The 23057-nt window shown below is 46.7% G+C and overlaps 2 protein-coding genes across 3 annotated transcripts in view; one reads left to right on the forward strand and one right to left on the reverse strand.

Moving 5' to 3' along the window:
* Positions 1–5319: 5319 nt before the first annotated feature.
* LOC148004664 (uncharacterized) lies at positions 5320–10624 on the reverse strand. The gene is made up of 2 exons (XM_087559738.1): positions 10056–10624; positions 5320–8008 (listed from the first exon to the last, which is right to left on the reverse strand). Exons 1-2 carry the CDS (start codon positions 10504–10506, stop codon positions 7962–7964), a joined length of 498 nt encoding a protein of 165 aa, XP_087415864.1. The 5' UTR covers positions 10507–10624; the 3' UTR covers positions 5320–7961.
* Pawr (pro-apoptotic WT1 regulator) overlaps positions 9930–23057 on the forward strand; it is an 82017-nt gene continuing 68889 nt past the window's right edge. Inside the window, 2 exon segments of one of the 2 annotated variants that reach the window (NM_001437881.1) lie at positions 9930–10042; positions 10461–11078. In NM_001437881.1, the coding sequence (NP_001424810.1) occupies positions 10587–11078 (492 nt within the window). In that variant the 5' untranslated portion in view covers positions 9930–10042; positions 10461–10586. 2 annotated transcript variants of the gene reach the window in all.

The raw sequence follows: 23057 nt of genomic DNA on the forward strand, positions 1-23057 counted from the left end.
CAATATAATGAACTATAAACCAATATTGGTTTATGATGTAGAGTTTGGCTTCTTTCAGACTGAGTGGCGATCCGGGAAATCCTTTGCAGGGGAGGTGAAAGTTGAGCTGAGATCTCAATGACCAGAAAATATGGCTATATCTAGGTGTCTTAGTCAGGGTTCTCTAGAGTCACAGAACTTATGGGTAGCCTTATTGTAGTAAGAGGATTGGTTGATGACTTACAGTTGGTGGTAGATCCAAGTCCCCAACGATCAGCAGCAAAGGCAGGCAGGGGAGGAAGAAAGAAAAAGAGAGAGAGAGAGAGAGAGAGAGAGAGAGAGAGAGAGAGAGAGAGAGACACTCTTCCTGCTTCCAATGTCCTTATGTAGGTCTCCAGCAGAAGGTGTGTCCCAGATTAAAGGTGTATACCACCATGCCTGGGGCTGGGACTTGCTTTGTCCCAGGTGACCCTTGAACTCAGAGATCTCCTTGCCTTAAGCCCTGGGATTCATAGTCACTTTGCCTCAAGATTTCCATACCAAGATCCAGGTCAGAAACTTGTATCTCCCAGCCTCAAGATCAGGATCAAATGTGAGCCTTCCAGTTCTGGATTATAGTTCATTCCAGATACAGTCAAGCTGACAACTAGGAATAGCCACTACACTAGGTAATGAGACAGGAATGAGGTTAGGATAGTTTAAGAATAGTTTTAAAAGGTGAACTTAAAGCAAAAGGGAGTCACCTGATTTAAAGCCAGAGAAGAAGGCAGGAACTAAATGAACTAGGGTCTGTATTTGTGAGGTTTTCATTACCAGAATGAAATGCCCGAGGCAAGGTAACTTTATAAAGAAAAGTGAGTTGTTCTGCTTAAAATTGTGGAGATTCAAGTACATGGCACTGGCACTAGTTTAACTAAGGGGAATCTCAGGGTACATAGTAAGAGTGTGTGCAAAAGGGAGAGAGGATCATTGTCTTCCATAGGGCTTCATTGCTGTGAAGATCAAGGAAACTCTCCCCCCCCCCCCCCCCAAGGAAACTCTTATAAAAGAAAACATTCAATTGGGGCTGACTTCCTGCTGTGGGTTGCCCTGGTGCTATTGGTATCTTGATGTTAATTCTGCTTCCTCCATGGGGGCTGCCCTGATGGAGTTGATCACTTACTCAAGTGATTTCAGGTCAACCTTCTCCCCATTCTAACTGGTTAAATAAAAGCTGGAGTCTGTGATTGGGCAGTGGAAGGGAAAGGTGGGGCTGGACGTCTTAGAGAGGAGAAGGGGGAAGATGGAGCAGAACCACATGGCCTGGGGAAGCTGCAGGTAGGAAGGGATCTCATAGCTGGGGAGTAGAGTAGTGTGGTGGTAGAGCTGTCAAATTTAGGTGTACAGTTTATAAATATTATAACTGGGTTGTGTGTCTTTTACATGGGCCTATTGGGTTTGGAGATTTACTGCCACAGCTCACAGTTTCAGAAGTAAAGTCCGTTATCATCATAGGGGGTGGCAAGGCAGTATGGAGGCAAGGTGCTGGAGAAGGAACTGAGAGTTCTGCATCTTGATCCGAAGGCAGGCAGAAGGATACTGCCATCCCACAGGCACCCAGGAGAGACTCTCTTCTGCATGAGGTGGAACGTGAGCCTAGAAGCCCTCAGAGCCCACTTACATTGTAGCACACTTCCTCTAATAAAGCCACACTTATTCCAACAAGGCCACACCTCTTAATAGTGCCAGTTCCCATGGGCCAAGCATATTCAAATCACCACAGTCTTCAAACCAAACAGGAAGTCAAAGAGTTTGCAGTCTCACAGTCATGTGCAATGCCTTACCCATCTCACTACACCTTATCCATCACTACAAGATGGACCATGCTTCTAATACATGAATCTTTAGGGGACACCTCAAATCCAAATCATTATATTCAACCAGAACCCCTAAGCTTCATGCTCATTTCTCAATGCAAAAGATAATCCCTTAATAGTCCCAGAGTCATAACTATTCCAGTGTCACTCAAAAGTCTAAGTCTGAAGCCTCCTCTGGGCCTCAAGGAAAACTCAGATGGAAACCCCTGTGAAGTGAAAGAAGTTTCTTACGAGAAAGAAGTTTCTGCAAGAAGGTCAGGCCATCTGGTTCTCAGACTCTTGGGCATCCAGGCACCGCTGGAAGCTGTGGATGATCTGAGAATGGAGTGGGAGCCCGTGGGGCTGGATCTAGCCTGGGGCCAAAGGGGAAAAGAAGGAGGATCTCTGGCTGGTCCTAGATGGTGGGGGTATTGAGTCCTTGGCTTGGTTGAGACAGTGGCGGGCTGCAGGCTTGGTGGTGGCTGTGACTGAGAGTGTAGAAAGGCCTTTGGAGATTATAAATGAACAGCTCTGTAGGTGAAGGCCTTCTCTGTAGCTCCCCACTGCAGATTCCGATGAAAAGAGGCAGTCTGAAGAAGTTGAAGCGTTTTGTAACCTCATAAGAAGAACAATAATATCAACCAACCAGACCCCCCACCCCCCAGAGTTCCCAGGGACTAAACCACCAACCAGAGAGTACACAGAGATGAACCTATGGCTCCATCCACATATGTAGCAAAAAGATAGCCTTGTCAGACATCGATGGGAAGACAGGCCCTTGGTCCTGTGAAGGCCGAATGCCCCAGGGTAAGGGAATGTCAGGGCAGGTAGGTGGGAGGGAGTGGGTGGGTGGAAGAGCACCTTCATAGAAGCAGGGGGAGATAGCTGGTTTCTGGAGGGGAAACTGGGACAGGAGATTACATTTGAAATGTAAATAAAAAATCCAATAAAAAATAATAATAAAGAGGCAGTCCGTGGCTTTAAGGCATTTATTGTCATGGCGAAAAGTGGAGGAGTAAAACCATACCCCACTTCTCAGGGTGGGCCTGAGATTAAATACCTTTTGCACGGAGGAGTGTCTGGGAAGGAAAGTTCATTGGCTAAGCCTCCAGGCTTTTAGGTACCTCATTATAATGGGGATCTGTCTTGAGCCTACGTGACCTGTGGTTATGTCCTCTACCTGTGGAGGGGCTTGGGGCATTGCTCTTATGTGACTGATGGTCACAAATCTGTGGAGGCCTGAGGCTAGTGACAGGGGCCTGGTGGCCAGTAGTCAGGCAAAATGCCTACCGTCCCTTTAGGGTCAGCAGGGTTTCTAGCTTTAGCTCCACCAGGCCCAAGGCTGCCTTTCACAGTCCCACACTGCTCCAGCTCATGGCCTGACTAAGTCACTAAAGCCGCAAGCAAGCCTCCAGTGAAAGAGTTTCTGAGAGTTGCTTTGGTCATGGTGTCTCTTCACAGCAATAGAACAGTAACTACAACAATAACATCAAAAGCCAGCAAGGCAGACAACAAAGACTCGTAGCTTAACCCTGTGCACAGTACAGGTAAGTGGTAGCCCCAACCACTGCAGGCCTTGACCCTATGGCTCTGCTAGCTGACGCCTGGTTGCTCACACTGATGTAGGCAGCTCTCCTAACAGTCTACCACTTGGGGTCCCCCTTATACCACCATGCCCGTAGTTCCACAAAGCATCATTCGTTACCCATCAGGTGCCGTCTGCTGGGGCTCCAGCCCAGCAGCAAGTTTCTGCCTTGCCTCCCAGACCCTGACATCTCAGTGGATCTTCTATCCCTTTGCTTTCCGCATGCCTGCAGAACAAGTACCACATGGATGCTGACGAGGGATGCCACCACCGGCATGAGCCACAACTGACGACATAGAGGGTTTGCGGGACTAAACACCAGGAAAGAAATCTCGAGGGGCTCACACATCTGTTTGTATTTGGAGATCATTCTGGTTGCTCTAAGGATTGAATTTTGAAATGGTGGCCGAGAGGATGATGTAATGGATTTAGGTGGTAAGGGAAACACAAGAAGCAAGGAAGCCTTTGGGGCTTTTGGTCGAACCACCGGATTGATGGCAGCTCTACTTATCAAAATAGGGAAGGAAAGGGAGAGGAGTGGGGTTGGATCAGATAGAGAAGCCAGTTTCCCTTTGGGAGGATGCTTAGACAGCTACTTGGAAATGTCACCCAGGGAAATAGATCACGGAAGTCTAGAATTTAGGGAGAAAAAGGTTACTCTAAGGCACCAATTTGGCAGTGATTTCTAAAACCACGAGATTCCATGGAATCGTCTAGGGAGAACATTGCCTGAGGAACAAAACGGGAACAAGAATAACAACTATTTTCTGGGTTGACCCGGGCTTCCTGAGGCCAAGCAGAAGAGGACTGGGTAGAAAAGACAAAGAAGATGTCTTGGTGATGTTGGTGGAGAACATAAACATCCCTTTGGCGATTAAATTACAAAAGGGGAACACTGAAAGAACGAAAGAATCGTTATTGCCAAATGGCGAAGAGAGGCTAAGTAGGGATTCCTCAGCGATGAAAGTGCTGTTTTTGTCAACATGAAGCTTGCTGACGGTTTTGACAAGTAGTGAGTCCCTAAGCGCAGTAGGAGGAAGCAAGGACTGTTGGGAAATTATAGGAAGAATGGCAAGAGTGGCTGTAACGAGAGTGACGGCAGTGGCAGGGGACAATCCTTTCAGGACTGTTGATAGGGAACATGGGGACTCAGAAATACAACACCGATAAGATTGGATCTTGGAGTCTGGGGGGATGGTAGGGTATAGCTCTCAAAGATTTTCTGCCTCTATTCATGGAGCTTGTGGTTGTGTGAAGTAGCATGGGAGGAGGAAACTAACATTGATAGTCAACTGACGCTAAGACGGAGAGAACTGTGGATCGGAGAGATTGGGGTCGTTGAGCTACCCACAATGCTGTGCTGGAAGCTCCAGGGATACAGCTTTTGAGAGTCTCCACTCAGGTTTGGATGGGCTTTTTGGTGATGGAACTGCTTTTCCGAGTTGCTTTTGTTTCTGTAACCATCCTGGTCCACACTCCGGCTAGCAGTCTCCCCAAAAACCTCACTGGTTACTCAAGTTGGTCTTTGGGTGAAATCATTACTTTGGTCTGTGTGATAACATTCTGTGGTGAGTAGGGGTGTGTGTGTGTGTGTGTGTGTGTGTAAGAAGCTAAAATGTTTTGTGAAGTTCTTTGTTTTTTTTTTTTTGTTTTTGTTTTTTTTTTTTTTTTTTTTTTGGTTCTTTTTTTCGGAGCTGGGGACCGAACCCAGGGCCTTGTGCTTCCTAGGTAAGCGCTCTACCACTGAGCTAAATCCCCAGCCCCGTTCTTTGTTATAGTATCAATTATCACTCGTCAGTTTGGGCTTTCGATGTAGTTCGATGAGTAAGGAAAAGGACTGATCTAGACTCAATATGGAGATTTCCAAGTATCTGGAAATCTGTGAGGTGGATGAACCAGACTTCCTTTAAACAACAGAGTGAACACACACATTCACCTTTACTTCCTCAAGTCACGTCTATGAAACCAAAGTAAAATGCCAGAAAAGTCAAGGCAAATATCTTAAGAACAAAGGCTTGGCCAATGAGAGATGCAACCTGATAGACTTCAACACAAAACGGTGAATTCTAATGCTGGGCAGGAGACAAAGGCAGCAGGAATTGGTGATCTTTGACTTGCGGTTCCCTGAGGGGAGGTTCAGAAATTGGAAACATGGGCTGGAAAGATGGCTCAGTGGGTAAAGCACTGAAGAGACATGAGGGCCTAGGTTGGCAAACCCCATGAACACATACAGAACCAGATGTGGCGGCTGTAAAATCAGTACTCCTGCAGCGAGGTGGGAGGCAGAGACATGAGACTCCCTGAAAGATCAAGGGCCAGTGAGAGAGTCCAAGCTATTGGAGGATCGTTTTGTGCACTGTGTACTGGGATTCTGATTTCTAAGCCCAGACACTGGGTCGAAATTGGGCCGATGGCTGTTTGACCATCTCCGGTCTCTTTGTTAGGGAAAAATAGTTTTCCATCGACTCTGATTGGTTAATAGATGAGGTGATCAGCCAACCACCTGGGCAGAAAAGAATAGGGTGAGACTTCTGATCCCGGTGGTGAGGCGATCAGAGAGTAGAAAAGGACCACAAGGAGAGGAAAGTGTGGGGAGACCATGAGGAGTTGTCGCAAGCAGGTTGCCAAGGAGGTCTCCATGAGGACACACGCGGACCATGGAGTCAGGGAAGGCTCAGACTGGAGGTAAAGGACCATGTGGCTGGGAAATAGGCAGCCTTAGAGGGTTAGACTAGCTCAGAACCTGCCCGACTTAGGTTTCCATTCTGTTGATAAAATACGTGGTCTGTGTCTTTATTCTGGAGCTAAAATGGGCTACAGCAGGTGTAGAAATGTCCGGCGGTTATTTGATGGAACAAGGCGGTTGTAGACCCACCCCGTCCCCAAGAAATACTTTTATATCAAGTGGTAAACCATGAAGAGGTCCTGTGTGAAACAAAGTGTGTGGTATGCGCTGATACCTGAGGGTCTTCACGAGGGCCCGCATTCACACACATGACTGCATGTGAGAGCATGCACACATATATCATGCACACAGAGATTAAAATTAGAGACAGTATACACCTCTGTGAGGAACCCGGGTTAGCTGAGAATCAAATGGTGGTGCATGCCTTTAATCCCAACACTCAGAAGTCTGGGATTCTGACTTCAAGGCCAGCTACATCTCCCAAATGAGTTCCAGAATAACCAAGGCCACACAGAGAAACCCTGTCTCCAAAACAAAGACAAAAACAAACAACAACAACAAACAAAAAAGAAAAAGAAAGAAAGAATGAATGAAAGTAAAATCAACTTCTGTAAGTAAGGCTCCCATCAGGGAGGCTGTTTTTCCAGACTCTCTGAGGAGACTGCTGGAAATTCCTAGTCCACAGAAGTTGGATCAGGAGTGCTCCAACTCCACATTGAGACCCAGGAGTCATATCTCCCAGGAAAAAGGAAAAAGCAAAGTCAATAAATTAGCCAACATTCTAAACTGCATCGAGAAGGGAAATAATTGGGTGTCGACTTGTAAGTAGCACACAGAAAGATACACCAGTAATTAGGAAAGAAAATGAAAGCGACCTTTCATTGCAAAGGAATCGTTTTATAATAAGGAAGTGAAGTTGTAAAAATGGACGAAATGGCATCCCAGCACAAAACACAGACCAGGGTGGCAGCGTGGGGTCCTAACTCTACAAACATGGGATGGGTAGTCAGTAAGAATCATAATCTAAGTACAGTTGCGGGTTTAAGAGTAAGAAAAACGTATGCATGGGTAGCCTGAGAGAACTTATTTCCCTAAAAAAAAAAAAAAAAAAAAAAAAAAAAAAGGCAAACTAAAAAGTAGGAGACAAGGTTAGCCTACTTAAGCAATGAGCACAAAAGCTTACATTGCCAGAAACAATGAAGACTTTACTGTCTTCATTTAGTGTGTGTGTGTGGGGGGGGGTTAAGGGGGATTGTTGTCACTTGTTACAATCCTGTAGAACTGAAGTATTCAGCTTTCACACTCTCCTTGTCTATTATTTTGATTTGGGAATGGACTCTATGCTCTAGAGATATCTGCACAGAAGTAAAAAAGAAATGGATATTTCCCAACATACAATTGTATATGATACACAAATGGGCTAGTTCGAGATACAGCTGGCCTGCTGTCTGGAAAATATAAGCGAGGGTTAGCATTTGTAATATTTTTTTCACTTTGACACTTTCAAATAAGATCTCGCTTCTTTTGTTAGCACTATCATGTCCTTCTCTCTTACCAGTACAAGTGGTTCATTCAAATGAGTCGTGTTAGGACCAACTCCGACGGTTGTACTGTTGACTGGGAGCACTTGGCGATGCCACAGAGCGGGTGGTGGGTGCTTCTGGTATCCTGAAGGCCAAAGTCCAAGCTGATGCTAAGCCTGCTACAATGAATGAAGCAAACTGCGGAACAAGGATCCGCCCAGCCCCAAATGTCAATAGTGTGGAGGCTGAGAAACCGAGCTCCCAGCCTTTGAGGATTATTCCACCAGGAGTCTATACATAAAGATGATATGCAAACATCTTGCAGTCAAGGCTTGACTCAGCTAAACACTTTGCTATACTGTTGGAAGAAGTCTGGTTGTGCAATGTATCTTTGGGAACACTGCGGATGCGAAAGACAAAGGGTATCATAAGCGTTAACAATAACAAAATGGAGTGCTTTGTACCTTAATCATCTCTTTCATCCACGATTCCCTGGGCACTTTATAGACTAGTGACTGCTCTGGTTCCCACATATTACCTTTTATCTAAGGACCCGAGGCGCTTTCACAATGCTCTTACGACGGAGGAAGTATCATTATCCCATTTTATATGCAGGTAAACAGAGGCAGAAGTTAAGCAACTCGCCCAAAGCCAAGCAAGCCAGCAACTCCTGACTCAGAGACGATTAATTAAGCGATAAATTTGTATTTATAAGTATAACCCTTGTTCGTTCGAGGTATATTGTTTTCAAGTTAATATATATTCCTCACCTTGTCTTTTTCTCCTTTCTTTTACTTCCCAGACAGAAACCTATGATTGTTTGAACTCTTATTATCAGGAGTAGTCCTTGAATCAAGTACACCACAATCAGAGTCGGCTCTTGAAACAGCTTTCAAACATGTGGTACTGTTTTTCATAGGAAAGAAAGCTACTGAATTCAGAGAACTTAAACATACATGATCTGTGTGGTAACTTACGTATGTGTATCCAGGCTGAGCCTGTCCTCTTTCCAGAGAGGTTTACAATCCTTCAAAGCAAGCATCCTCAGGTAAGTAACACATGAGTGTGAACATTTATAGTCAGGCTCAGAAAACAAAACAAGGCCGAGAAATCTACACAGCTTACCTAAGTTGGTACTAGCTAGGCTCGCAGTCAGCCTGTTTTTTTATTATTTATTTATTTATCTATTTGTTTATTTTTAAAATTCTTCTCTGGGGGATGCCTTTTACCAAGCAACTTTCAAAACCTTCTCCAAGTTAACCGTATGTCCAGCCCAATACGCAGACCAAAGACCAGAACTGCTTCTGAGAAACACAAGCCTGTGAGTCATTATAATCTGTGTGCCCGTTGCTGTCGCATGTCACCTGCTGCCTCCTTACCTACGTTATGCCACTTGAGCAAAACGATGATGATTTGTTAGGTCAGCTTGTATGCCGCCAGACTTTTATTGTTTGGGAAATGAAGGCATGGTTTCATAGCCCCCGAAAATAATGCACACTCTACTGCCTGGATGTGAGAGATAAAGTCCCTTTAGCCCTGATCGCAGGTGAGAATGGACTCATCCCTGAGCACAGTAAAGATGGAAAAATAGAGACTATCCAGCTTTATGATTTGCGGCTAAATCCGTCTATAAGCGGTGTACAGACGGTGTGAAGACGGCATGAGCTTGAAAGAGTAACAAACTCTTGGTAATTCATCGATCACTTTAGCCTCCCCTTTTCGCTAACTCCCTTTTTTACTACGACACTCTCTGCTTTTGAAGGGGCTTGCTGGGTTTCTCAGTCTCCTACCTGCCCACCCTCCTTGCATCCGAAAAGGTGGAGGGCGGCAAGGGAAAGGGACTGTGTGGGTATTTCCCCACCCTGGCGAGCCAGGTCCTGAATCATCCCTAGCTGGTAGGACTTTTCCTTCGGCAAGTCACAACTTTCCCTACAATAAGACGGTCTTGTACTTAAAAGGAAGAGTGGTGGGAGACCAGAGAGGCGGGGAAGAGGAGTGAGGAGAGGGGCGTGGATCGGCCGTTCCCGCCCCAAAATCAGACAAGCTGGAAGACCGCCCGCTGCGAAGTTGAGAGCCTAGGAAGGAGGTGTCCCGGCCGCAAGCGCCCCAGCCGCGCCCCGGGAGGGAGGAGGCAGGGCGGCGGGAGGGGCGGGGCGCCGCGCACCTGAGCGCGGAGGGCGGGACTTCGGCGGCACTCCCTCCCTCCCCCACCCCTTCTGGCCTCAGGGACTCGGCCCTTTCCGCCCCGCTTCGGCCCCGCTCGGCTCCCGCCCCCCTCCGCCCCTCGCTCGCTCCCTCCCTCCAGCCAGGGACTGCCCCGGAGCTCCGGCCGGCGAGCTTGCGGCTGCTGGTCGTCCGCGTCGCGGGCTCTCCGGCTCACCTGGACAACCCTCCTCCCCGCCCCGCGCCTTGTCCCACCGAAAAGTTCTCGGAGGTAAGGGGCTCACCCGGCCGCCAGCTCGGGACGCGCGCACCGGTCCGCTCTTCGCTGGACCCGTCCCCTCCGGTTTCAGCCGGCTGGGGGCTCCATGTCCCGTCTCGGAATGGAGGCGTCCGCCGCGCGGAGCTCAGGCCCGCGCGAGCCGAATGGGAGTCGCGGGGAGCTGTGCACACAGGTGGCAGCGGCGCGGGTGTCCCGGTGCAGGGTCGCGGACCCGGGTGGGACGGGGAGGGCGTCGAGGGTGGGACCTGCCTCTCTCTCCCTCCCGCGGGGTCGGAGTTCTCGGGGTGCACTGCGGAGGTGAGCCCTGCGAACTTGGCGCCTGGGACGCGCGGGCACGCCGATCGCTGCTCCGCAGTCGTCCGGGGACCTGACGCCGCGCCCCCCCTCCGCCCCTTGTGCTTCCTTGCAGAGCGTCTGTCCGACAGCGCGCTCTCCCGGCGCCGTCCCCATCTCATTCTCGCTTCCCAGGCAGGCGGCGGCGGCGGGAGTCAGGAGTCGCGGCGTGAGGGGCGCCCCCGCCGGCCCCTCTGGGAACATGGCGACCGGCGGCTATCGGAGCAGCGGCAGCACCACGGACTTCCTGGAGGAGTGGAAAGCGAAGCGCGAGAAGATGCGCGCCAAGCAGAACCCCGTGGGCCCGGGTTCGAGCGGCGGGGATCCAGCCGCCAAGTCCCCTGCGGGACCGCTCGCCCAGACTACGGCCGCGGGGACCTCGGAACTCAACCACGGCCCCGCCGGCGCGGCCGCACCTGCCGCCCCCGGGCCGGGCGCCCTGAACTGCGCTCACGGCTCGTCCGCGCTGCCCCGCGGGGCTCCCGGCTCCCGGCGGCCGGAGGACGAGTGTCCTATTGCCGCTGGGGCCGCGGGAGCACCCGCGTCCCGGGGAGACGAGGAGGAGCCGGATAGCGCCCCGGAGAAGGGCCGCAGCTCGGGGCCCAGCGCCAGGAAAGGCAAAGGGCAGATCGAGAAGAGGAAGCTGCGGGAGAAGCGCCGCTCCACCGGCGTGGTCAACATCCCCGCGGCGGAGGTGAGCCGGGCGGGGCGGGCCGGTGCGGGGCTCAGGGCCGCCTCCAGTGTCTTCCACCAGGGAGCTCCCTTGGTCCGGGGCCCGGAGTTCCCTTCCATACTTTGCAGCGGGGATGGAGTTTTACTTGGAGCAAATGATTCCTGGGAAGTTCCCCCCTACCCAGATTAGTTAGACATGTGCTCTTTTTCGGTCCCTGGAACCGGGTTATTGCTTTAGAATGATAGGCAGTTGGTGTTCCCCACGATTTGGCAGCCTAGTCTTCTGTCTCTGTCTCTGTCTCTCTGTCTCTGTCTCTCTGTCTCTCTGTCTCTCTGTCTCTCTGTCTCTCTCTCTCTCTCTCTCTCTCTCTCTCTCTGTGTGTGTGTGTGTGTGTGTGTGTGTGTGTGTGTGTGTGTGTGTGTGTGATCAGTAGGGAAATCGATTGATTCGTGGAGGAGGTGACGTCTTCTGGTTTCCCACCTGTCCATCTCCGGCTATCAGGTTGTTTTATCTCCACTTCCCTAGCAGTGTTTACAAGGAAAGCACCGGTAAAGAAAGCGTAGCCTTGGCAATATCTAAGACAGCGTTACCTCAGCAGTAAACCCAAATAAAAGTCTGTACTGCAGCATCATACATCACCCCCCACCCCGCCCCAGCGATACTTTGGACAGTAGAGACGCTGTAGCAACTAAGTTTCTGGAGGTTCAGGAACTAATAGTTGCGGTCGGGAAAACATTTGTGGGAGGTGTGTGCCCTTTTGTTTGGGGCGGGGGTGGGGGGTGGGGGTAGTATTCATGTTATGTCACCAAACATTTCTTCGGGCAGCATTCTATTAGAGAACCATTGGAAAGATTTTTTTAAGCAAGTGTGTAATCGCACCTCCATCTACCTGAAAGGAAGCAATTCTAAAACTGTTTGGGGGAAGTGGTTTAACCACTGTGTTTCACCAGAGGAAGCCACATCTTTTACTCGATGGCCTTTTAGTTTTAACTCTCCACCCACAACTTTTTTTATTCTTGGCCTTGTTATCCATTAACGGACTGTTAAACTATTTACTAACTCTGGGACTGTAGCTCAGTGGTAGAGCATTTGCTTAGCACCCGTTAAGGCCCCGTGTTTGGTCCCTAGCACTGCTTAAACAAAAGAAAATACAAAACAAAACATAAAACCACATTCGAAGCCCGGCATTAAGGCTCATACCGGTAGTTCCAGCCCTTTGAGGCTGAGGCAGGAAGATAGGGAGTTTGAGACCAGTCAGGGCTATGTGTTGGGGAGTCAGTACCCACCCCAACCCCCACCAATTTACTACTTATAGTTTAGGTAATTTGTAGTAATGAGTGTATTAGAATCTTAGTTTAAAGTATTAATATGATTTTCATACCTAGAGAATCAGTATGTCTCTGTAGGGTATATTTTTGTACTTTTATGTGAATGTCTCCAAGATTTTTATCAGCCAGAACAACCATCCTGGTGGCTTACCATTTATTCAAGATATCTGTTACTCATTAAAATTGCTTTCAAAGGAATTCATAAGAATGGTAATCAAATTTCCAGGTTTCTTCTTCCTTTTTTTTTTTTAAATGAAAAATATGAAGATTAGGGGAATTGAAGACAAAGCTTTGGAAAGGCTGCATTCCTCAGCTTTATTTTTAAAAGCAGCTTATGGTCCAAATAAAAGAACTTGTCATTTTCGCTCTTCTTTCAGGGTTCATCTGACAGGGGTCTTATTTTGGGAAATATGTTGGCAGATGTTAAAGACTTCATTTTTGGGGGGGGGGGTCTGGCTGCTTCTGCTAAAATTCTATATTCTTTTAATTACTTAAAAAAAAAACAGGAAAAATAAGTAGGGTGTATCTTGTGAGAGTGTAGGAAGAAACATCTTCTGTTAACGGGTCCTCCTCTGGGTGAGGGGCCTAGTGCTGGGAATGTAGATGGCTCCCCCTGTAATTGAGCCTAATACTCTGGAATGTTTTTCCTTCGGGTGTTGGCAACTCCTAAATTTAATCTTCCTTAAAAACAAACAACCCAGGGTACCATTCTTTTTTTTTTTTTTTTTTCTTTTTTTGTCTGTGGAATTTGAACCTTTTTTATTGAATAGGGAATTGAGGATTGCTTTCTTTTAATGGTAACCATGGCTCCATTTCGAGCTCTAGGACCCAACAAAACAAAGTCATATTTTACCGCAGTATCTAACTAGCAGGCATACTTCTCCACTGTCTCCTTCCCTTAGTTTTAGGATTTTAGACGGCCCCCCCCCCACACCTCCCAGATTGCTTTAACAGTTGCAGAATATAGGTTGCAGAACTGTGAAGCTGCACCAGTTTTCTGTCTTTCAGGTTGTTGCTGACTTAGAGGTCATTGCTGGCTTAGAATCGTATGCCATTTCTTCTAGTCCAACGGTGAAGTCCACTTGATGAAGGGTTTCTGTGGGCTACATAGTTTAGCACTTCCTGTTCCACTAAGCTCTATTTTAATAGACTTTTTAGGTGCCCAACCTGACCGGTCAGTAGTGAAACAAAGATATATTTTGTGTACTGTCGAGTGACGCTTACGTTCATTCACACAATATCCCCAACCACGTTTATACCGGAAATATTACCCTGGAGTGTGCATAGAGGACCTTTGTCAGGGGTTGAAAAACATTGTTCCTTCTAGAAGTCCGTATGGGTGGCGCCTATCTTCAATCCCACCACCGAGGCAGAGACAGGCAGATCTCTCTGTGGTGGGGACCAGCCTGGAATACCAAGTGAAACCAGCCTGCTCCCCATCCCCCAATGTGTGCTCTTTAAGCATCTGCCTGATGAGTGCGTTCTGGCCTTCACTAGCTCACTTTAGTATTCTGTTGTCCTAGCTATGTTGCTGCAGAGGCTGCAGCTAAACATCCCCGTATCAAGTAGAAGACAGTTTATCGAGGAAACAGGTTAGAAGCCAAAACCACTCGATGAGGGCTGGAACACAGGGCAGATAGATACTGTGGGAGGGGAGAATCAAAGTCCACATTTCCAGATATCCTTTAATGAGGCAAACTATAATTTTCATTAGTGAGGGTTTTTGAAATTTCCTCTGACTTTTTTACCATTTGTTACCCTTCCGGTGTGGTAGTAACTGGCTGTAAGTTGTATAATTGGGACATGGCATGTCACCTGTTACTAGCGTTTGTGCTTGTCAAGTCAGATGATTAGGTGCCTGTGTTCGTTGTGTCTCCTAAGGAGAGCAAGGCTGGAATCTAGGAAGAAGGGTAAGACTTAGCACTGACTTACCAGTGTGAAAGGCATGGAAACACAGCCCGCTGTTGGTGTTTATTGGCATGCTGTCCATCTAGAGGGAAGAGACGATTGAGCTGCGACTGACCAACTTGAGGCTCTTGGGTGCATATCCATCTGCACATTCTCACGGACGCTTGCACACACATGCAGCATTTTAAGCGTCAAAGAGTTGTGGTTCTTAACTTTGGCAGCCTGTTGCTATCATGTGGGGAACTTAAAAATAAATGCTCCCCCTGCTGATGCTTGGCCCTTCCTGCCCTCCACTCCCACTCCCATGTGATTTAATGGGTTTGGGAATGGAGCCCAGGCCTTAATATTTTTGCAAACTCCCCATGTAGTTCTATTGTGAGTCAGGGTTGAGAATCACTGGGTTGCAGTCTGGACATATAGAAGTGGCTAGAACACAGGCTTTGTCCACTGACACTCCCAAATATAATAAGGGAACATGGGAAGAAAGATGAGTGTATCTTCACCCCTAAGTGGGATACCTATTTCCGAAGAGGCAGCAGCATTGAGGGCATCTCAGACAGAGTTGTCTGTCTGCTCTGTTGACAGAGGTACTGCCTGAAGACAGTTACCACAGAAAACTGGACTTATGGGTTCGGATAGCACTGAAGGTTTTAGGTTAAAAGCCAAGGTCTAGTTAAACCTTCTACTTGCATAGCGCCAGGCTGACGTGCTTAAAGGGCAGTGCAGCACTGCTGTTCCCTGTCCATAGCCAGAGTAGCAGGGAGAGGCTTAGACTTTAAGTGATTCAAGATTATATGGATATAAACATAACAGTTACGATATACGGATTAAAAAGGAATGCACACAGTAAGCGATAGGGCAGTAGTTTAAATGTGTCCGTGTGGGGAAGAAACATGGATTTTTAAGGAATTAAGCCTTGCATTATTTAGCATACTTCCTTATCTTTTCTCCCTTCATGGTTTATTAAAGTCGTCATCGATAGTTAGGCCTTTGAAAGACGGAGCCTGTAAAAGTTTGGAGTTGAATAGAGATTAAGCCAAATCTGTAGGCTTAGAAATCACTTTCTGGTCCACTCCAGTTTGCTTCAGAAGGTGTTTAACACCATGGTGCTGTCAAAATGAAAAAAAATGTGAAATTGTTTTTTTGTGAGCAATTAGGAAAAAATGTATACTTTCACACTGCTCAAGTGATTATTATTTTTCCCTGACAAGACTGTGTTGCTACTGCAGCATTCGAACTCAGGCCTTCGGAGGTGAGGCTGGAGGATCATTTAATGCAGAGAGAGCACTTTCGTAGGAGTACCGTTGGGACAGCAGCTATTCTCTGAACCCTGCTCGAGGCATGTTCTACTTAGTAAACCTTGCAAACCCCGGTAGATTAGGAAATGTCCTTAGTACACAGCAAGCCCAGTGTCCTAAGTGGCTTCAGTGTTTGTGCTGTCCCCCATTCACATGTCAGATTTTCTCCATCTGAGTCATTGGTAATGTCTCTCCTGATTCATCTCACAGAAAGGTAGACAGTCTGGACCACGATGGGAATACCAAGAGGCGTTTCTTAATCTACCTGGAGGCTTTAATATGAATACTGACGGGGGCTGGAGAGATGGCTCGGTGATTAAGCGCACTGACCACTCTTCCAGGGGATCCAGGTTCAAAATACAGCACCTACGTGGCAGCTCACAACGGTCTGTAACTGCAGGATTCAACACCCTTATACAGATATGCATGCAGGCAAAACACCGATGCACAGAAAATAAAAATAAATAAACTAAAAAAAAAAAGAAAAGAGAAAATGCTGATAGCAAATGTTTTAGAAGTTTAAAATTGTTGGTAAATGTCGGGGCTTGCAATTTTCTCGGGGTCCTTTTTTCCCCCTCCTTTAAAAGCGGAGAGATCCACATACCGTAAAATCCATCCTTTTAACAGTGTCTACTATAGGGCTGGGGACCCATTGTTCATCGCCACAGTGCTTGTTAACATGCATGAGGCCCTCGCCGATGTGACTCCCAGGGACAAGAAATGAATGGGGAGTTCTGTCCCTTCATTGTACGCCCAGGCCGCGCTCTATAAACAGGCTCCTACTTTTGTCTGGAGTTTCCTTTATGTTCTGGAACCTGTAGTTGCCTAGGCTTTAGTCTTCACTCAGTAAAGTACAATGGCATTCAAACTGACAAGGTAGTGATTTTAAGTAATTTAATAGCAATCCTTCCCGCCTTTCAGAGAAAAGAACTTCTGATGAACTTCCTCCATTTTTACATTTTTTTTTTTTTTAAAAACTTGGGCAGGCACCTGCCACCCACCAGTGGTTTCTACTGGAATTAGGTGCTGGGGGTATTTGACAGGATGTAAAGTTTTACATTTGTTTTGGGTTATTCATAGAGGCCTGCAAACCTTGAGAGCATTGATGCCTAGGGAGAAAGCAGCGGACATTACAGTGCTTGAAAGTTGAACTGTGTTAGCTAAAAGCGGTATCTGCTGTGACCTGGGAGGGGGACCGGCCACCTGGGTGACACTTACCCGTTGTTTTCAACAGACTTCCCAGACCCACCTGGGTAAAGGGATCACCTGAGACTGTGTTTTGACATGTTCTTGAAGGATTTGCGTGTATGTGCGTGTGTGTGTGTGTGTGTGTGTGTGTGTGTGTGTGTGTACTGTAAGTTTGAGAAGACCTAGCTTGAATAGCCTTTAGTTTACTGGTTTATCCAGTGAAAGTAATATTACTTATCGTGCAGAATTGTTATGTGGTTCTAACAAATGGATGGGGGAGACAGTCACAGTTGGGAGGCTTAGGTAGGAAGATGGGTGTCTGGGACCTGCCTGACCTCTACAGGGAGACATTGTTTTACAAAAAAGGTTATAAAAATGTTCAAATGCTATTTATATGAAGTACATTGATAACTGCTTGTTGTGTTGTGGACTCGATACAGGAGGGCAATCCAGGAAACTCTTAAAACTCAAGGTTTAACTTGATATCCTTGGAAATTTAGGTCACTTTAAGTACTTATATAATGTCAAGTATTTAATGCAAAATACTTCTACTTTGCTTCTTGTCCTGCATTTGTCAACAGCCAAAACCATAGAGAAATATATGTAATGTTTATGTGTAACTGGAACTTAGCTGTCACTCATGTTTTACATAGGAAAAGGGCAAAGCACACGATGCATGTATGGATACCTTCAGTGGCTGACAGTTCAAACTCTGTCACGGTTTTCTGGCTTTCTTATCCAAGCTTATATGCAGATGTCTTAGATTAGATTAGTTTTTCTTTGCTTCCTACTGTAACCTGTTAGGCTGCTGGCCTCCTGGACTAGCAGCTGATCCTTTACAGACTTGGAGAAGAGGGATCTTCCTGTTTGTTTTAGCCAACTGTTCAGAGCCACGACACCGACTGACAGAGGGTCAGCCTCGGCCATCTGTTTGTTCCTTTAGCTTACCTATATGCCTGGCGTCTCAACACATGTGATCTGTGAGAACACTGAATCTCTAAAAGTGCAAAACACTGACTACCTCTCAAAGGTAGAAATAGTCCACGTTCAAATCTTAATATATGATTTGCTGCTAGTTGGTCAGGATTTGATGTTTTCAGAAATACTCATCTAATTCCCCCTTCTTTTCCGCTTTCCCACTCTTCACCTTCCTCTTTTCCTTCCCCCTTCCTCCCTCTCTTCTTTCCCTATCTCTTCTCCTCCCTTTCTGTCCCTCCCCCTCCTTCCTTTCCCTACTTCGCTCTCTCCCTCGCTCCCTTCTTCCCTCCCTCCCTTCTTCCCTCCCTCCCTTCCCCTGAGACAACAAGGTCTCTATGTAGACCATGTTGGACTTGAAGTCACAGATATCCTCCTGCTTCTGCATCCAGAAGGGCAGGGATCATAGGCAAGCACTATAAGCCCATATGTTCATATGAAACAAATGCTTGAAACAAGTTTCAGACACTGTTGTTTTGTGTTCTAAGATCAAGAAACAAGACCATTGGGGTTTGAAAGCCATTATTTAGTTAGGGGTTTGCTGGAATGGTTGGATATGAAAGTTTATGCTGCAGATCAGTTTGTTTACAGATCTGTCATCAACACGCAGGCTAATTATATAGGGTTCCCGAAAATAGGATAAAGATAGAACCAATGACTAATGTATTATAATCTAATTTAAGACCAAACTTATCTATGGGCATGTAAACAAACTAGTACTTCTTTGAGAAATTGCCGTATGATGTGCGGATTAACTCATATTATTTTTGGAGTTGCAGAATATTTTTAGTATTAGAAAAGATTGTAACTTCCTGGTGAAGAACAGAATTATTCAGAAGATGATGCTTGAGGATATGAGTAAAAAAAAAAAGTAAATTTATCCCTTTAAAGGGCACAGTTTGGGAGCTGAACAGATGACCCTGAGGGTGAGACGGCATACCTCTCTTCCAGAGGACCCTAGCTCAAAACTACCTGGATCTCTAGTTCCAAGGGAAACTACACTTGTGTGCATGTACATATGTGTGTGTACAGTTAAAATAGCTCTTTTAAGATTGGGGTTGAAAGTGTAGCTGAGTTTCCGTGTTTGATCCCTGAGCAGAAGGAAAGCCAGGGTGATCCCGCTATTTTAATAGATGTAGTGGGGTTGTATTCACCAAAATAGGCACAGAAGTTGCTTTTAGGATTTAAGTTCTTGACAACCGTCTTGACATTCTACAACACCCAGTCAGACTGACCGATGTTGAAGCAGGAGCATAGGGCGGAACAAGGAGATAATTGCTCTTGAGTATGTGAATTATTGTCTGTGCCATTCAGAGCAGGGGTTCCCTGAATTGTGTCTTCACCTTTATTCACAAGGTGGGTTTTTTCCACCCTTGTACACGACAAAGAATCTGAGCCTCAAAGAAGCTGTGTCTTGCCCGAAGGCCGTCCTGGCAGAACGTGGCGGTGACTTCGATCTGAGGCTGGGCTCACACCCGGGCTATCCCTGTTGGAAACACCTTGGGTGGGTCTGTTCTATCAGCAGTGTCTTCCTTGTGCAGGGAATCTAAGTCGGGGAGGGAGTAGAGAACAGTTAATGAGGAATGACCAGCTCAGCTTGGGACAGATCCCAGTGGCAAGCCAGGGAATCCAATTGATTCTGTTGTTCTTTATGAGTATTTTGGCTGGGTGCTTCCTTCCTCTGTCCATACCTGTTTATACAATAACTCTCATCAGTTCTGGAAAGGAAAAGGTTACCTGCCTCATGTGAAATCCTTACTAAAAGGACTCTTTGTTCTGGAACAAATAAATCTGAAGAGGAATGAACTGTGTAAAGTAGTGTCAAACAATAGGTTCGTAGTAAAAGAAAGAATTTCAAATTCCTGAGTTAGACAGTAGCCAGCAGCTGGGTGGTGGTAGTGCATGCTTTTAATCTTAGCACTCTGGAGGCTGAGGCAGGCAGACCTCGGAGTTCAAGGCCAGCCTTGTCTACAGGGTGAGTTCTGGGAAGGCCAGGGCTACCTACACAAAGACACTCAGTCTCAAAACAAAACAAAACAAAACAAAAAACAAAAGAAAAAAGGAAGGAAAGGAAGTAAATAACTCAGTGATAGAATCCCACTCAAGTAACTTTGTAACAGATAAGTTTGTGAGTGACTTTGGAGGTGGGCAGAGTGAAATGAGGTAGGATGAGGAAGCTCTGCTGATAGCTAACATCCTGAATCTGGGCCCGGAGAGGGCTCAGCCAGAGAAGAGCCTACGGCCAAGTCTGAAAATAAAAACATGCAATACTTTTTTTTTTGTTTTTGCTAGAATATGGTCTGGGTGTCAGTCACTCAGAAGCTTACAGCTTGCTGTTGTTTCTTGAGTTTGGGCTGCAGAAGGCAGGTATCTGTTGCCTTCTTAGCTGCTTCTCATTCTTCTTCAAATATGACTCCTTGGAAGACAGGTGTCACTCGGGGAAACTCACTCCTCCTGCAGCTGCTCCACGTGTTCCTTCCTCCCCTTTGTTTCCCGTTTGTGATCTTTGAGGAACTTGGTGCTTTTCTCAATCCTGCTTTTAGGAATGATGCTTGTTTTGTCTCTTGTCTGCAAGTGCAAGATGTAGAAATGTGTGTGTGTGTGTGTGTGTGTGTGTGTGTGTGTGTGTGTGTGTGTGTGTGAGAGGGAGGGAGGGAGAGAGAGAGAGAGAGAGAGCGAGCACGCCTGCACATCCATGAACTGAAACCAGAGAGGATGTCAGATCTCCTGCTCTATACTGCCCTACCTGTTTCCCAAAGACAGTCTTTCACTGAACCTGGAGCTCCCAAGGTTTTGGCTAGGCTGGCAGGCCGGCAGGTCCCCAGGATCTGCCTGTTCCTTCTGACCCAACACTGATGTGTATGTGGCCATGTTGTTTGCTGTGTACCTGCTCGAGATCCAAACTCAAGTCCTCCTGTGTCTTTGGGTTTTATTGCGGTAAAGGGACACCATGACAAAGGCAACTTGTATAAAGGCAAACATCTAATTAAGGCTGGCTTACAGTTTTAGAGGTTCAGTCCATTATCATCATGGCGGGAAGCAGGGCAGTGTGCAGGCAGACATGGTGCTAGAGGAACCAAAAGTTCTACATCTTGGTCCAAAGGCAGCCAGGAGGAGACTCCCTCCACCCCTGAGCAGAGCTTGAGCACTAGAGGACCTGAGAGCCCACCCCCACAGGGACACACTTCCTCCAGCAAGGCCACACCTCCTAATAGTGCCACTCCCTTTGGGCCAAGCATTTTCAAGCCTCCACAGAATGCTTGCATACCAAGCACTCATTTACTTCTGAGCAGTCTCCTGCTTCCCACCTTTCCCTTATCTTTTGAGATAATCTCTCAGGGAATTGAAGAACTTTCCTTTTTTGGGTAGGCTAGGCTGGCTGTCCTGCTCTAGGTATCTGCTTCCTCCCCAAGCCCAGTGCTAGAGTCACAGACGTGCGTTAGCAAACCCAGTTTTTAATTGGGCACCGTGGATCTGAACTCCGCTCCCCCTGCTTGCACAACAGGTCCTTTATTCACTGACCATCTCTCTGGCCTATTTTTCTTTTGATACAGAAGTAATCAGAAAGGGGAGAAACGATTTCCAACAGCTGTCCTATGACTACCACCAGTACTCCATACACATACTCCATGTCACAGGCGCTCAAACAAATAAAGTATTAAATTTAAAAAAAAATGAGGTTTGTGCAAGAACGCCTATAGATTAAAATTTACCAGTTTGATATATTTTCCTTTTACATGTTAAGTTTTATGTGTATATTTAGTAAGCTTCTTTTAAGTTTGACATTATATTGTGATTTTTTTACTTTTTTTTTTTTTAAAGATTTATTTATTCTATATAAGTACACTGTAGCTGTCTTCAGACACACCAGAAGAGGGCATCGGATCTCATTACAGATGGCTGTGAGCCACCATGTGGTTGCTGGGATTTGAACTCAGAACCTCTGGAAGAGCAGTCAGTGCTCTTAACCACTAAGCCATCTCTCCAGCCCGATTTTTTTACTTTTATAACATTTTAAAAAAATTTTTATTGGATTTTTTTTATTTACATTTCAAATATTATCCTCTTTCCCGGTTTCCCGTCCATAAGCCCCCTATCCCATCCCCCACCCCCTTCTTCTATGATGGTGTTCCCCCTCCCCAGCCACTCACATTTCCCGCCTCGCCCTTTTTTTTTTTTTTTAACATTTAAAGATGCTTTAGATTTACATATTTTGTCTGTCTGAGCGTTTTGCCATCATGCATGCGTGGGCATCATACATGTACCTAAGATTCTGAAACACTAGATGTGTCCCGGCCGGGCGTGGCGTTCCATGTCTTTAATCCCCATGCTCAGAAGGCAGAGGCAGGCTGACCTCTGAGATGAATGGCGTCCTGCTCTACACAGTGAGTTCCTGGACAGCTGGGGTTACACTTAAGGCCCTGTCTCAACTAAACAAAACGAAGCAAAAAGATAAAGATGTATCTAATCAAATGTAAACTGTCAGGCTGTGTTGCTAATACAGAAACATAGCATGGGAGGTCCTTCCGGAAGTTTTGTGGTGGGGACATGTAATTTGAGACTTTTTTTTCTTTCTTTTCTTCTTTCTTTCTTAAGGTTTTGTATTTTAGCTGGTGTGCAGCATATAATAGCAAGTCAGACCTCCCAATTTAAACATGACAAATGTCTCACTCCTCTGGTGGGATCGATGGCTACAGTTCAGCGTAAGCTGTCAGACACTGTTGTGTGTGAATCCTTCCTTATAGACCTCGCTTTGAGAATACAGCTTCCGGTGTCTTCTTCTGGAGCTGTACCCAAGTCTGTTGCCAAGTCTGGATCCAGTGGGGAATGGGATGAGTTTGCATTTGTTTTTTAGCCCAGAGTCACTGGACTTAGAGTCTTAGAGAAGATGTGAGAAGCAGAGTCAGGCAGATGGTGCACCAGAACAGAGGGAAGCATAAAAATGAGGCGTCTCTTGAAGAACTGATCAGAGAATTCAGTGAAGAAGAGAGGGTTAGGCCTGACGTGCAGAATGGCCAGAGGAGCACGCCTGGCTGAGATAGAGGTGATGTTAGGGAAGAAAAGTGGGGAAACCTTAAAACTGTTGCTAGGATTTCAGAGCTGCCCGGCTGCCAGAGCCCTGGACCGAGGCTTGTTCCTTAGGTTGTTTGAGCTCAGCTGCTGCTCTTTGGTGACCAGAACAGAGTGGAGGAACGAGGGACATGAGGGGGTTGTCCCAGAGGTTGTTGTCAGACTGCCTGGGGCGACACTGAAACCGGCACACTGGAGCTGAATGCAGTTTATTGCCACATTCTGAGTCTTGT

Source organism: Rattus norvegicus, chromosome 7 (genome assembly GCF_021556685.1).
Source record: "Rattus norvegicus strain SHRSP/BbbUtx chromosome 7, alternate assembly SHRSP_T2T, whole genome shotgun sequence".
NCBI classification, from domain to species: Eukaryota; Metazoa; Chordata; class Mammalia; order Rodentia; family Muridae; genus Rattus; species Rattus norvegicus.

Coding starts and splice junctions, on each gene's coding strand:
- LOC148004664 (XM_087559738.1), bottom strand. CDS start 10,506: ATGAGATGGGGACGGCGCCGGGAGAGCGCGCTGTCGGACAGACGCTCT. Junction 8,009..10,055: donor CGTCCCGAGCTGGCGGCCGG/GTGAGCCCCTTA, acceptor TCGCATCCGCAG/TGTTCCCAAAGATACATTGC.